The sequence below is a fragment of the Temnothorax curvispinosus genome, unplaced genomic scaffold (assembly GCF_003070985.1).
Source record: "Temnothorax curvispinosus isolate PA1 unplaced genomic scaffold, ASM307098v1 QBEX01010285.1, whole genome shotgun sequence".
NCBI lineage: Eukaryota > Metazoa > Arthropoda > Insecta > Hymenoptera > Formicidae > Temnothorax > Temnothorax curvispinosus.
In genome coordinates this window covers 69,023-81,681 of record NW_020220065.1, presented here as the reverse complement: position 1 = coordinate 81,681, position 12,659 = coordinate 69,023, and the positions used below count along the sequence as shown (strand labels likewise).

General features: G+C 45.7%; 1 protein-coding gene across 5 annotated transcripts in view; it reads right to left on the bottom strand.

The window, feature by feature from the left end:
* LOC112460002 (obscurin) overlaps positions 1-9,965 on the bottom strand; it is a 35,918-nt gene extending 25,953 nt beyond the window's left edge. For 3 of the 5 annotated variants that reach the window (XM_025024408.1, XM_025024409.1, XM_025024407.1), the window contains exons 1-3: positions 3,541-8,160; positions 2,816-2,925; positions 1,364-1,519 (exon numbers count right to left, since the gene is read on the bottom strand). In XM_025024408.1, the coding sequence (XP_024880176.1) occupies positions 1,364-1,519; positions 2,816-2,925; positions 3,541-8,160 (4,886 nt within the window). Of the gene's footprint in view, positions 1-1,363; positions 1,520-2,815; positions 2,926-3,540 lie in introns of all 5 variants that reach the window. The other 2 variants (XM_025024404.1, XM_025024405.1) reach the window with 1 other exon arrangement.
* Positions 9,966-12,659: the final 2,694 nt, after the last annotated feature.

Genomic DNA, 12,659 nt, shown 5'->3' with positions numbered 1-12,659 from the left:
TATCATACGTTTTCATTCTCATGACTACAGAGAGGTGTGGCATTATATATGTGTCAGCCTCACAAATTCCAATATCGCTTTAACTTTTTAAGTAATAAAACATATTGCATATTGAAATATTGCATATTGAATTAGTCTAAAAATATAGTTTTCTGAAGTTATAAATATGTTGAGTTTCTGCAAAACATCCGCAATATTTCTTTAATGTCGGTGCCTTCCTTTGACATTCGAAGGTTTCCCTTTGGCGATAAGTCGTGCGCTATCGGTTTTACTGACACTGGCCTGCCGCCAATCACGCAGAGATATGATCGCGCGAGATATTATTGCCCAAGACGTTTATAAATGCTTAATCTTCATTAGCGTCTAGCGTCGTCCATAATTCAGCGGTGTTGAATTTATTTCGGAACTGTGCAAGTCCAAGTTTGCTCTCAATGCGGCTCGCATGACAACGGGCCGCTTCTGTCTCGCCTGTCGTATTTAAACGCACACGTGTCGCACAGGTATTTGACTGACTGTTCCGTTAAACGCGTTAACGATGCGACGGCAAAGAGATTCATCGAATCACTTGCCATAAACATTCGGTTTTATGGTGTTTGGATATTAAATTTTATAGTAATGTATTATTTTATATTTTTGGCTAAAACAGTTTTTATTGCGACATTTGCTACAAATAGATCTTCCCATCATCTTTTCTTGTGGATTGCAAAATAATATTTGCTATAATCGGTATAGCATAATTCAATATATTTATTTATGATTGAGATTCTGGACTTAATTTTTTTACGATACTTTATCAAATTATTCGTCATCATTAACTTGTTGAAACTAATCTGTTTATTTTTTGAAAATTAATACATCCCAGACAGCACACTTGTCCAAAAGCGGCACATAAGACATCTTTTAGACATTTTTCAGACGTCTTACGAAAAGATGGATAAAAGACGTCTTATGTCACGATTTTGGACATGGTGCTGTCTGGGATATTTCTCGAATTAAGATCATTGTTTAAAAATCAAAGCGTCATGCAAGATCGAAGAGATTAGGTTGACGGGGCGTTTTAACGGATGACGACAATCGTTATCTTACGACAGGAAGTCGACGGTGACGTGTTCTTGATGAGTCCAAATTTAATGTCGCACCCTTCATTATTCTATTTTCAGTCGGTCGGGCTTTGTTACGAGAACAGGATGAAATATCGTGCATCGAAGAAGCTAATAATTTACCCTTTCGGCGACAAAATTAGCAGATGCGGAACGTTGTAATTCTAGCCGTCTCGTTATCAGACGCGATTCCCAAGGTAGAAACACAAATGAAACGTCTCGGTCTCGGTTGTCTCGGTTGTTTCGGTACCTTGGCCTCTTACCTTTGAAGGCTCGGGTCCGAGTCGACGCTCGGGCTGCTTCGAGCACGTGGATCTGCGTGATTTCGACGCGGCCGAATTGAAAGCTTGTGCTTGGCAGCTGAGTTGTCCAGGATATCGCCGACTTCGACCTCTAAGTCGGGGTCCATCCTCGCTTTCCTAAAACAACGCGAAACACCTGCTGCATGGTTCTCGTTCGTTTATGCGACGAAGACTTCATAAAAAAGAGACTTATTGTCTCTTTCGATGTTATATGTTTGTTGCACATATCTTTATGTCTTTGTTACAGAACCAACTGTCTATTTGTTATCGAAGTCAACCGCGTGAGTCTTTAAGCGTGCAAAGCGATTAAAGCGGATGTTTCGCAAGCATTGCGGTGGAATGAGGGGTGCCATTTGCGGATTATATTTCGGCAACATGCCGTTCCACCTTGTTAATTTTGCGGATGTAACTGAAAGCCATGTGCTGTGCTAATTTTACAGCGTGTAACAACAAGGCGTAGCTTTCACGCGGCACGATGTTCTTCCGCCGTTATATTACTTCACTCCAAAAGTCCCATATGCGATTTAGGAGCAGTTCCGTGAGACTTTTATCCTCGGCCATTCGAGGATTACTCATGCGTTGTACAAGCGAGCCAGTTTTCTTGCATAACCCGAGATCGCCGCCGCAAGCATCTTTATGTGACCGTAAATTCCGCGCGAATTTTCCATCTGTCAAAAGCATTCACAAATTTCGTGCAATAAGTCAGCTCGAACGGGACATGCCGAACGCCAATAAAACCACCGTGCGGCGTAAAAATAGAACGCCGCAGGCGGGTGTGCAAACAGAAGCTCAAAAGCGTATCTCACTCGCGGGGCAATGATCCTCGTCCACCCATACTCGGTTCGACATCCGGATTAGCTTGACCGAGGTCCCCCACGGGTTTCCTTCGCGACGACCGTGCAGAAAAGCCGCGGGGCATTCGACGGTGGACGCGAAAGTATATAATTGCGGCCGCACAGTTGCGCGTACAAACAACAGCCGCCTTTAAGATCTGATATTTATCCGCGCCCGCTCTCTCGCGAGGAGAGACCAGCGTCAACGTTAATAGTGCGAGATGCACCTGCTGGCCATAAATGCGCCTCGACTCCGATCCGATCTCTCATATCCTATTGCTTCCGCGTGTACGCGCCGAGATCTCGGGGTATAAATCGATGATAAACAGCCTTGGACAATCGTTATCGCGGGGACATGTCGACGCGCGCTGCGCGTGAGGACGACGCGTGTGAACGCGATGAGTCGCGCGGGCTATCTTTAGATCGCGCGGTGGATTTTATCCACCACGAAACGGTTGCCACCCACGTGTACGCTCTCGCGGATACGTATTAAAGCGGCGTGATGACAATCGAGAGGAGCTATACCTTCCTTTTTTCCCTCTTTTCTGAATTGTATATCCTTGAACTAAAAATTGCTTACTTTGCCGCACCGTCGTGCTCGACAGCCTCGACGATGTCGCCGACGTTCACGGTGAATCCGTCGTTGTCCGCTACGTAGTCCTTCACGACGACATAATTCTCCGAGGATCCCTGGAAACAAAAATACGACGGCACAAATAGAAGCGAAAAACTGTATCTGACTTTCTTTTTCAAGTGCACCTTGAAATAAAGATAGAAATGATGCGTTTATTTCGTGAATTGTAAAACGTAGTTGAATTGTGTTAAAATTATTGTTTTAATAGAAGAATATAGAGACCAGATTTTGGAATCAACGCAGAGAGTTAGTTAGCAAGAGATTGGAATCTCGAAATTGGATCTAACTGAATCACTTCCTTGTACAGAAAAAAAAGTATTAAATCAAGACTTACATACTCGTATGTACGCAATCTATAATCTTGAAATGAGATTATATATTGTGTTAAATGAAGAAAACTTGCTCGAATGAAATTATTTACTTAAACGAAGTTTTATGTAGTTTAACCGAAAAAACGTTGAAATAAAAAATTAAAATTCTTATAAGAAGATTATAGTTTGTTGCGTATATACGGGTATATAAGTTTTGATTTAACATTCTTTTTTTTTGTGTGGCTAATTGTAAGTATAATTAATCAAGTTTATGGAAAATGAAATACTATCAGCTTCGATGGAAAACCCATAAATATTAACAAATGTTCATTCTCAGTCTTTATCCTCCTAATACTTTACCCGCTCAAAGCTGCCCCATTGCCGAGCGCCGTTCAACCTCTTCAGACTAGGCGTGTTCTCCCTGCTAACTGAATAAAACGCGGCTGATTGTTCGGATCTCGATAGAGTTGCTGTACCATTGCTTTCTTGCTTGTTGGAACTGCCATTGGCAGAGCCATCCAGACTGCTCGCGATCGACGTCGTGCCGGTGAAGGTGGTGGACATTACTTCGCCGTCGATGTCCACCTCCTTTGCTACCGGGCAACAATACATGGAGAATCGATGGGCCGCCGGACGATTCAGCCTGAGCGCCGAGAACACGTGTAACGGTTCGAAGTGATGTATACCGTCCTCGTCGAGGACGGTATAAGCGACCTCACCGGTCAACACCGATCTGGAGGCCTCTCTAGGCACGACCGCCTGCATACCCTGCTTCAAAATCATGAAGATGGCCGACCGCTTGTGGCTCCTTCTCAGGAGGAACTCTTCCATCGCCAGGCTGTTGTCGGCGCACAGCAATGCGGTTGGAACGTCGGCTGAGGACAGCAACGGGGTCTCTTCGGGTACTATCATCAGCGCGGCGCTCTCTCTCACGAGGGTTCGTAATCGCGGATCCACCCTAGCTAGTTCGGGATCGCTGCACAGCTGTCCGAGGGCGTTCATGAAGGGTGGCCGCTCTTCCGCGAGTTTTCTCATGATCGCGAGCCTCCTCAGCACGTCCATGGTCACCCGATCGTTCGCCAGCGCCCGAGTGGACTTCTCGTCGCTGATCACCGACAACAAGCTGTTCGCCGTGTCGGACATCCCCAAGGCTCGTGCCAGGCCCACCGCCTGAAGCAGCATCTCACGAACGTCCGGCCCCTTGGCGTTCAGCAGCTCCTTCACGCGAATTTCGCTCGATTCTCGGACCGCTTGGACGATCGCCTTGTAGACCGTCTCCGCAGCCTCCTTCTCGGTCGCGACGTTCGCCACGTGCCGCGACACGTTCTCCAGGACAAGTGACACTAGTTCGGGATCGTTTTTCGAGACGGCTCGAAAGGCCGGCCCGATCAAGTCCGCGCCGTGCTCTTCTTCGAGAACCATCGATAGCTTGTCGAGCAAGGCGTCCCTCCGCAACGGCTGGTCCGGACTCACAGTCGACTTGAGTATGTTCACTTTGCTGTTCTTGGTATCTAACAATTCCGACAATACGCTTTGACAAAAGGAACTACGATTCTGCGGGATTAATAGAATTTTTAGGATTTCGTCCACTGACTGATCGATATCTCGATCAGTCTGACGTAACAGCATGTTGAATGATTCACTGATGGAGGAGTAGATGAAGTCTTGAGAATTGCTATTGTCCAATATTACTTGTTGATCGTCCGATATCGTCAGGGCAGCTGCTGCGATTGCCGTCCTTATCATACCTCGAAGTGACACGACGTTATTGCCATTGTTTATTCTGCCTTCAGTTTCATTAACGGGTGATCGATTGCCGTTCGTCAACGTTATCGCATTTGCAGTATCTGAATTCTGTTGCTGTTGTTGCTGCTGCTGCAAAACAATGTTTCTCGCTAATTGCGCAATTGTCGACATAACTTGCGCCAACTTTATCGCTGTACCACCTTGCAGGCCCAACTTTGTCGTCGCCACGGCGAGGGCCTGCTCTAAGGCCACTGCCTTCGGATCCACGTCCACGTCCACCGTCGGCAGATTCGTCGCGACCTTTCGCCCCACAGACAATCCCGCCTCGGACAGCTCGCGCAGCATCTTAGCATCTATGCTGGTCTCGCCACGATGGCGAAAGCGCGGATTGTAGTGCATATGCTGCGGCCGTAGCAGTCGCAGCTCCTCGGGGGTAACCTCGAAGCCCTGTACGGAGAATTCCAGCTCGCCCTCGGGTGTATCAATGAGATCGGAGGCGACGAAACAAGGCCCCTCTTCCGTCTGCACGATTTGGCCCGGTACGAAGGTCACGCCCATTTCGCCGGCTTCCACCACGCGACCCGGTACAAATCTAGGTCCGTCCGGCGTGTCCACCACTTGTCCCGGCACGAATCTGGATCCCTCTTCCTCGGTGTAGATCACCTGACCGGGGATGAACGTCGGTCCTACCTTGGTGTCGACGATCTGACCCGGCACGAAACGCGGCCCGTCCGGCGTGTCTACCGTTTGACCGGGCACAAACTTGGGCCCGGTCCGGGTCTCCACTATTTGGCCAGGCACGAATTTCGGCCCGCTGCTGGTGTCGATCACCTGGCCCGGCACGAATTCCTCCCCTTTCTCTGTCGTGACTATTTGCCCCGGCAGGAAGCCGTCCTCGGTCATGACACCCGGTACGAAACGCGGCCCGTCCTTGTCGCCGGTGACCAGCTGACCGGGCACGATTTTTCGACCCTCCGGCAGTTTTTTCGCGTTCTCCGGGAAGAACTCGATACCCTTCTCCGTCTGCACCATGTGACCGAAGACCTCACGTTGCTGAAGAGTTGATATCGCACTCGCGGTCTTTGGATCCACAGGTATACCGACGGGACCGGCGTCTTGAAAGATCACCTCGTTGAACTTGCTCGCTGCGATGAAATCAAAGCCCTTTTCGGTGATGACGGTTCGTCCCGGACGGAATACTATACCTTCCGGAGTCTTCAGCACCTGGCCCTCCACAAACTTTTGACCCTTTGGAGTGTCCAGGGTCATTCCCGGCACGAATGTCGAGGTATCTTCCGTTTCTTTGGCAACGCCAGGGACAAAATGCATCTCGCCCGACTTCGTGGTCACGTATTGGCCCGGAACGAACTGCGGACCTTCGGTCGTTAGCAGTGTCTGTCCAGGAACGAATTTGGACTCGCCGCTCGGCGATTCAACGCACTGGCCTGGCACAAATTCGTGCCTGCCGTTGATCTGCACATTCTGACCCGGCACGAAAATCGGCTCACCGCGATAATCCGTGACTGTCTGGCCTGCCATGAAACGTACCCCGTCCGGGGTGACCACGGTCTGACCTGCGACGAAAGTACCGTTCGCTATCACTTGACCAGCTACGAATTTTGGACCCTCTTCCGTCAAAACGGTCTGACCCTCGACAAACTTGCTCCCCTCGCTCGTATGGAGCGTCTGGCCTTGCACAAAACGCTCGCCTCGCTCCGTCGTTAGGGTCTGCCCGGCGACAAACACCGGCGTCCTCGCCCCGTCCGGCTCGTTCACAGTGACGATCTGTCCGGGAACCAAGAGAGGACCGTCAGGCGTATTAAGAGTTAATCCGGGAACGAAGGTGGGACCTTGAGGCGTCTGCAAGGTTTGGCCGGGGACGAAAACAGCGCCGGAAGGTGTGTGCACCGTTTGGCCAGCGACAAATCTTTTCGCTGATTTGATATCCAGCTTGAGACCCTTAACGTTGTGCATCGTGGTTTTTTTCCCGGCGGGCAGGTTTCGCACTAACTCAGGTATTTCCTCCATCTTAGGCAGACATTCTAACGCCTGTTCTCCAGCCTGTAGGAGTTTCTCCGTCACGTTCGCGCTCCCTTCGAGCTCGTTCCGCGAGATACTTCGAATCGCGCTCTGCAGCGTAATGTCCGGCTTCGCGATTAAAGGTGTCAGCGGCTTGGAGATCGCGATCGCTTCGAAACCACCCACGGATTCGGATATGGGACTGGCGTATAAAATCGGTTCTTGGTCTATGATTTGCGGCTCGGCCATTACGGGTATCGGTATTTTTTCGATCACCGGCACGCCGGCTGGCTTCTTCGCGTTGTCCTGCAACGAATTCCAGTCTAATACGTTAGAAATTGGCTTCGTTGCGTCCTCGAGAATGTTCGACATGTTCGCGATGTCGAATGATTTGAGTCTCGCTTGTTCCGCATTCACATGCCTCCAGTCTTCTGCTGTTTCCTCCTTGACCTCTTCTTTGATGCTTCTTAGCTTAAGCTGCTTGGTACGTTGCAGCTCTTCCTCGTCGGCTGCCCTCTCCTTCTCCTCAAAGAACTTTTTCGCGTAATTCAGCGCGGTTTGCTTCTTCCTCTTTCGTTTCCTAGCCTCGGCCTCCAGCTTTGCCCGTTCCTTCAGCACCTCCTCTCGCGGTCCCATGCCGTCGTAAAGATTCTCGAAATCCACCAGATTCTTAAAATCCACGGATACGTTCTTGCCCTGTTTCAGCCTTAGCAAAACGGTGTCGCAATCCCTCGACAGCATCACGTCCTTGACGTCTCCGTCCCTGACAGCGGCTTCCAATTTCGCCGGGAACACGAGGCTGCATCTTCGCTCCTCCACCGTGTACACGAACTTCTCCGCTTCCTCGATCGGCGTTTGCTTCGCGTTCAGAAGCTCTCGCAGAGCACGTTGCTGTTCGCCCTCGCCCTCCAGGATCGGGAAGACGTAACGATAATCCTTGAGCACCACGTGCCGTTTCTTCTCGCCGACGATCAGACCGGCCGTGTAGTGGTGCGGGCCGAGGCCCGACGCATTCGTCGTGATCTTGCATTTCGATTTGTCCTGAGCGTGCGCGCCCAGCAGCACCGGAATGTAATGATGGGTCGGTAGTCCGTAGGACTTGCCGGTGATACGGCAGAATCGCTTCGCATCCGCTGGACTTATGGGCGGTAGAAGCGGAAAGTAGTTCGGCCTGGGAAGACCCCGACTTTTACCCGTGATCCTGCAGAAGGACATTGTCTTCTACCGAGATAATTTATTCGACGCTTGGTGAGGTCATTAGTGACACTTTGGTGATTTCTTACGATTGCAAATGTTATCACATGGATTTCTGAATCAATTCTGGAGATAGACGATGGTTTATTCTTGATTGTATTGAATGCATCATGATTCTGTAAGATTATTCTTTTCAATCGTGCTCTTCCACGATGACTCAAGATTATTAGTGGTGTTCTTTGCGATTTTAAGTATGTCGATATTGTCAAGCTTCTAAGATTTCGGCTGGTTCAGATTCATCTAAATTCTCGACGAGCTCACAAATCGTGTAAATCATTAGTCATTGGTCTCAGGAGCGCGCTACGAAAGCTCGTGTCTTAACAAAACTCAGAACAAAGGTCGATTTATACCGCTTCCTTTTTCAGAAATTAATGTCCAATCGCGTTATTTATGCCGTCAACGAAACCGTTTGCCGGCGACACGGACAAATGGACATCAGCTCGAAACTTAGTATCCACACGATAAAAATCATGCCTTCAATCATTTATACGCATCGCCGCGCCGTCTCGCCCCCGCCGCGATATCGTCCGTTGAATTCCGTTTCGATCTCTTTTGTCGATTCATCAATATGTGTCTCAATTTCGCGATTATATAACTTCTTGCACACAATTATCTCCTCTTTTGTTGAATAAGATATTTAATTTAGACCACGGCGTATGGTCGATACTTCTCGTTATAAATCTTTGTAATTGATATGGAAAGTTGATTACAGTTTTATCGTTTTATAAAAAAAAAATTAACTTTAGATTATTTAAATTATCTATCACTATGTCGCTGAAGACAGATAAATCGGCTGAAAGTAGAGCCGAAACGTACGACTTATAATTTGTATTAATTTATTAATTAAATGTGACGCAGTTAACTCATTCACAATTAACCGCGTTTGACTCTCAAAGCCTAGAGAGGGTTTTTTTTTATTACTCGTTAATTTTAGTATATCGACAGTCTTTAATTAATTAATCATTTACATATTTAAAAAGAAATTTGTCTTGCTACCTGAGCTTACATCTGCTCAATATTATTTATGCTCTCTCTTCTCAGAACGGGCTTTTAACCATTTGACATTTTAACTTTCGATTGCTTAATACCTAGCACACGCGTCACCTGTGAACTGACATTATATTATAGAGGATTTCACGGTTTGCTTTTCATATTTATAGCTTTGAAAGAAATACTTTTTGTCATTACATATTACGAACTGCAGTCTTGATTTCTCAATTAGTCCACTCATTAGTTCCGCATATGCATATTTATGCAGGCGCGATTTAATAATAGTTCTTTAAAAGTAATAGAAAATGTGTAAATTTTTGTAAAAAAAATTAATAATCACTTGTTTTCAGTATTTGCACAGAAATTTTTTCAATCCCTCTCGCGAAGCAAAAGTTCTTTCCACACATACACATAAATTTCTTTCTAAACATTGATTTTCGAAATAACTTTGATCTATCTCGTTTCGTCGATAAAAATAACAAATTATTTTTTTTCTCATATATCGTTTCTTCTTCCGCGAAAATCAGTTTTATTCATTTATTCCCGTCTATTATACGTATTCGATGTCATTCGGTTCTCGTTCCAGTGCAATCCAGTGCATCGCGTTCTCCATTATTCTCATATAATCTTTATCGGTTCCGTAGCTAATCCCGTTCGTGCTAATCACCGAGCAAAATATTATCACACACACTACACCGGTCACATCGTTCGGCTTTTCGCGAGATGCCGTCCTCCCGAAAGGTATATCGGCGATAGGCGGCGAAAGCGAGACTACTCTCTGCGTACGAAGTGGCTAAGAGCCGTTTGCACGGCGAGTCTCACTCTCGGCTCCCACGACCAGAAATAGCCTACCCTTCTTACACTTCTCCAATACATCTTTAGAACGGAGTACACGGACCCGGATCTCCGTAAAGTCGCGCATGGCCCATACCCGGGTTTTCGGCGCTCGGGACAGTTTGCACGTGAAAGTTTTTCTCGCGTCGCGAGAGCAACGAGCTTTCCCGCAGATTCGGTAATAATCGTTCCGAATCTGCATTGGCATTTTTAACGGAACAGATGTCATCAGAATTACGATTAAAATTAATAATCTGCATGGTTATAATTATAATTATACTGTGCCACTGATTGCTCAAAGAATATTTCTTTTTTATACTTTTATAATATAATTTAGAACTTATTCCTATGTCTTCGTTGTAAATTTAATAACGTAAATTTTAATAATTAAATCTAATTGCTTGATTTTCTGAATAATAACGGTGCACCAAGTGGAATTTTATTTTAAACACATCTTTCACATCGGCAGGCGCGAATTCCGGCAATAAATCGTAAAATTCTTGACACAATGTTCGTTTAAAAAAAGCAAGAGACGGTTTGCTCTGGATGGTTAAGCCCCTCGTAAACAAGTGCGCGGACGCTTTGTTGGCAATGCCGAGCGGGATGGGTGCGATAAAGCTTTACAATGAAAAACGATGAGAATGAGCGACGGCGCTTAAACTTAAACGTTCATTCGGTGCCAGTTTGTTGGCAGACGAAGGAAAAATTGCGCGAGCATCCATGCAGAATGCGCTTGCATATTTTTATGTGCCGAGCGAGCAATTTTCCGTGCGAGACTTAATGGACCGAAGCTACTTCAACGTTTTGTTCGCGGTCGTTCGCGGTGATTTACGACAACTGTTAGCTTTCTCAGGCAGGAAGCCGAGCGAACCGCGTTCAACAAGGTGCAAGGTCAAAATCTACTGATTTATGAAAGAGCGCTATTCTATCGTGATGCACGAGCGGATCAATCTTCAGTGAAACGTTGAATTTAATCCCGGAGAAGAGAAACAAAGTCATTTATCAGCGTAAAATTTAAATAAATATAACATTTGTGATTAACTTCTGTTGACAATATTAAAATAAGAGTTCAAAGATATCTAAAAATTGTGTAAACTAAACGTCGATTGCAGAAATTGATGAAGCAGACAATTGATTATAAAAATCATATTAACCACGTAACTGATGAGTTATTTTGTATTCTCATCTGTTCTTTTTCTCGAAATCAAAAGATTTCGGAAGATCCCCTTGGATAATTATGGACGACGAGGCGCCAGACGCGTGCATCTCGTGGGTGGAATTCGCGATCGCTCGTATAACTCACTGACGACCGATAAACGCATCTGGCTGTTGTTGAAGCTGCACGACGCGAAAGGCGGCCAAAAATAGATCGGGAAATAAAAACCGACCACCTCCCAGTGTCGGGCAATTGCCTCGCGTGTAAATGTAAATTGTATAAACTCTTCCGGACTTTGTCTTCAGTTTGCATTAAAAATAGTTCATCCTTCACTCTCCATTTCCAGAAATATCTCATTAAGACGATAGGGTGAAATATGTAGTAAAAATATCAGTACGTATTATAAAAAGTTTCCCTTACAGCTAAAATTTAATATTGTAAGTAATTATTTGGTTAATAATTAATTACTTATTTTGAGTATTATAAAAGCACTGTTTTTCTCCCGACTGCTGCCAACCTTCGGTTGTTAATGTTTTTAATACTCAAAATAAGTAAAATTAATCACCAGCCAAATAATCACTTACAGTATTAAATTTCTGTAAGGGTTAATATAGGAAAAAGGATGTAAAACAAGTTAAAATAAGCTATATTTTTTTCTCCTGATTTCTACAAATGCCTCGTGTAAGCAGTAAAAACATATATGACGTAATGATAATAATATAATTGTACATGTTATAACAGGAAGAAATTGCACGATCAATTATAGAAGCCAAAGCCTATTAGGGTGTTGAGCAGGTATTTCGGTGCGGCGTTGCGAGAACGAAACATTACTCCGAGAAACGTGAAACGCGCCGACATAATGCATCCCTTTGTGTATGCATCGCGCGAAGGAGAACGTTCTTAAAAAGATCGCCGAGAGAAAGGCGATCAAAAAGGAGAGGACAACGCGCGAAAAGACGAAAGACACGCGCGCATATCGCGCGAGTGCTCGAAATGGCGGTGTGTAGGCTACGGCTCTTGGCAACGAATCAGGTATTCCATCTACCTCTGTCATGCACCCCGTCTTCGGTCTCCTCTCGCTCACGGTGGTTTCCAGATTTTTCCGACGGATCGACGCGACGACGCGACGTGTCAAAAAAGATGCTGCCGTTGTCAAGGACATGTCAACCACGCGAGCTGAATGAAACTCACGTAGTCGAAAAGATCCAAGCACAGTGTACACCTTCATATATTACCTCTTTATTACTTAACGAAATACGTTCCAAAATCTGTCTATATAAAATATGTTTAATAATTATAATAACAATTATATAAATTTTTACATATATCTTCATTTCCCGTGTATGTAGATATAGCATAAAGATATACCTTCACTAGCGATAGTATCGGCGCGCTAACATTGAGTTGCATGTATTATTAATTGCCTTTTGGGCAGTTATTCAAAGATCTCTAGTATTTGCGTGTTTTACGAGATAGTCCA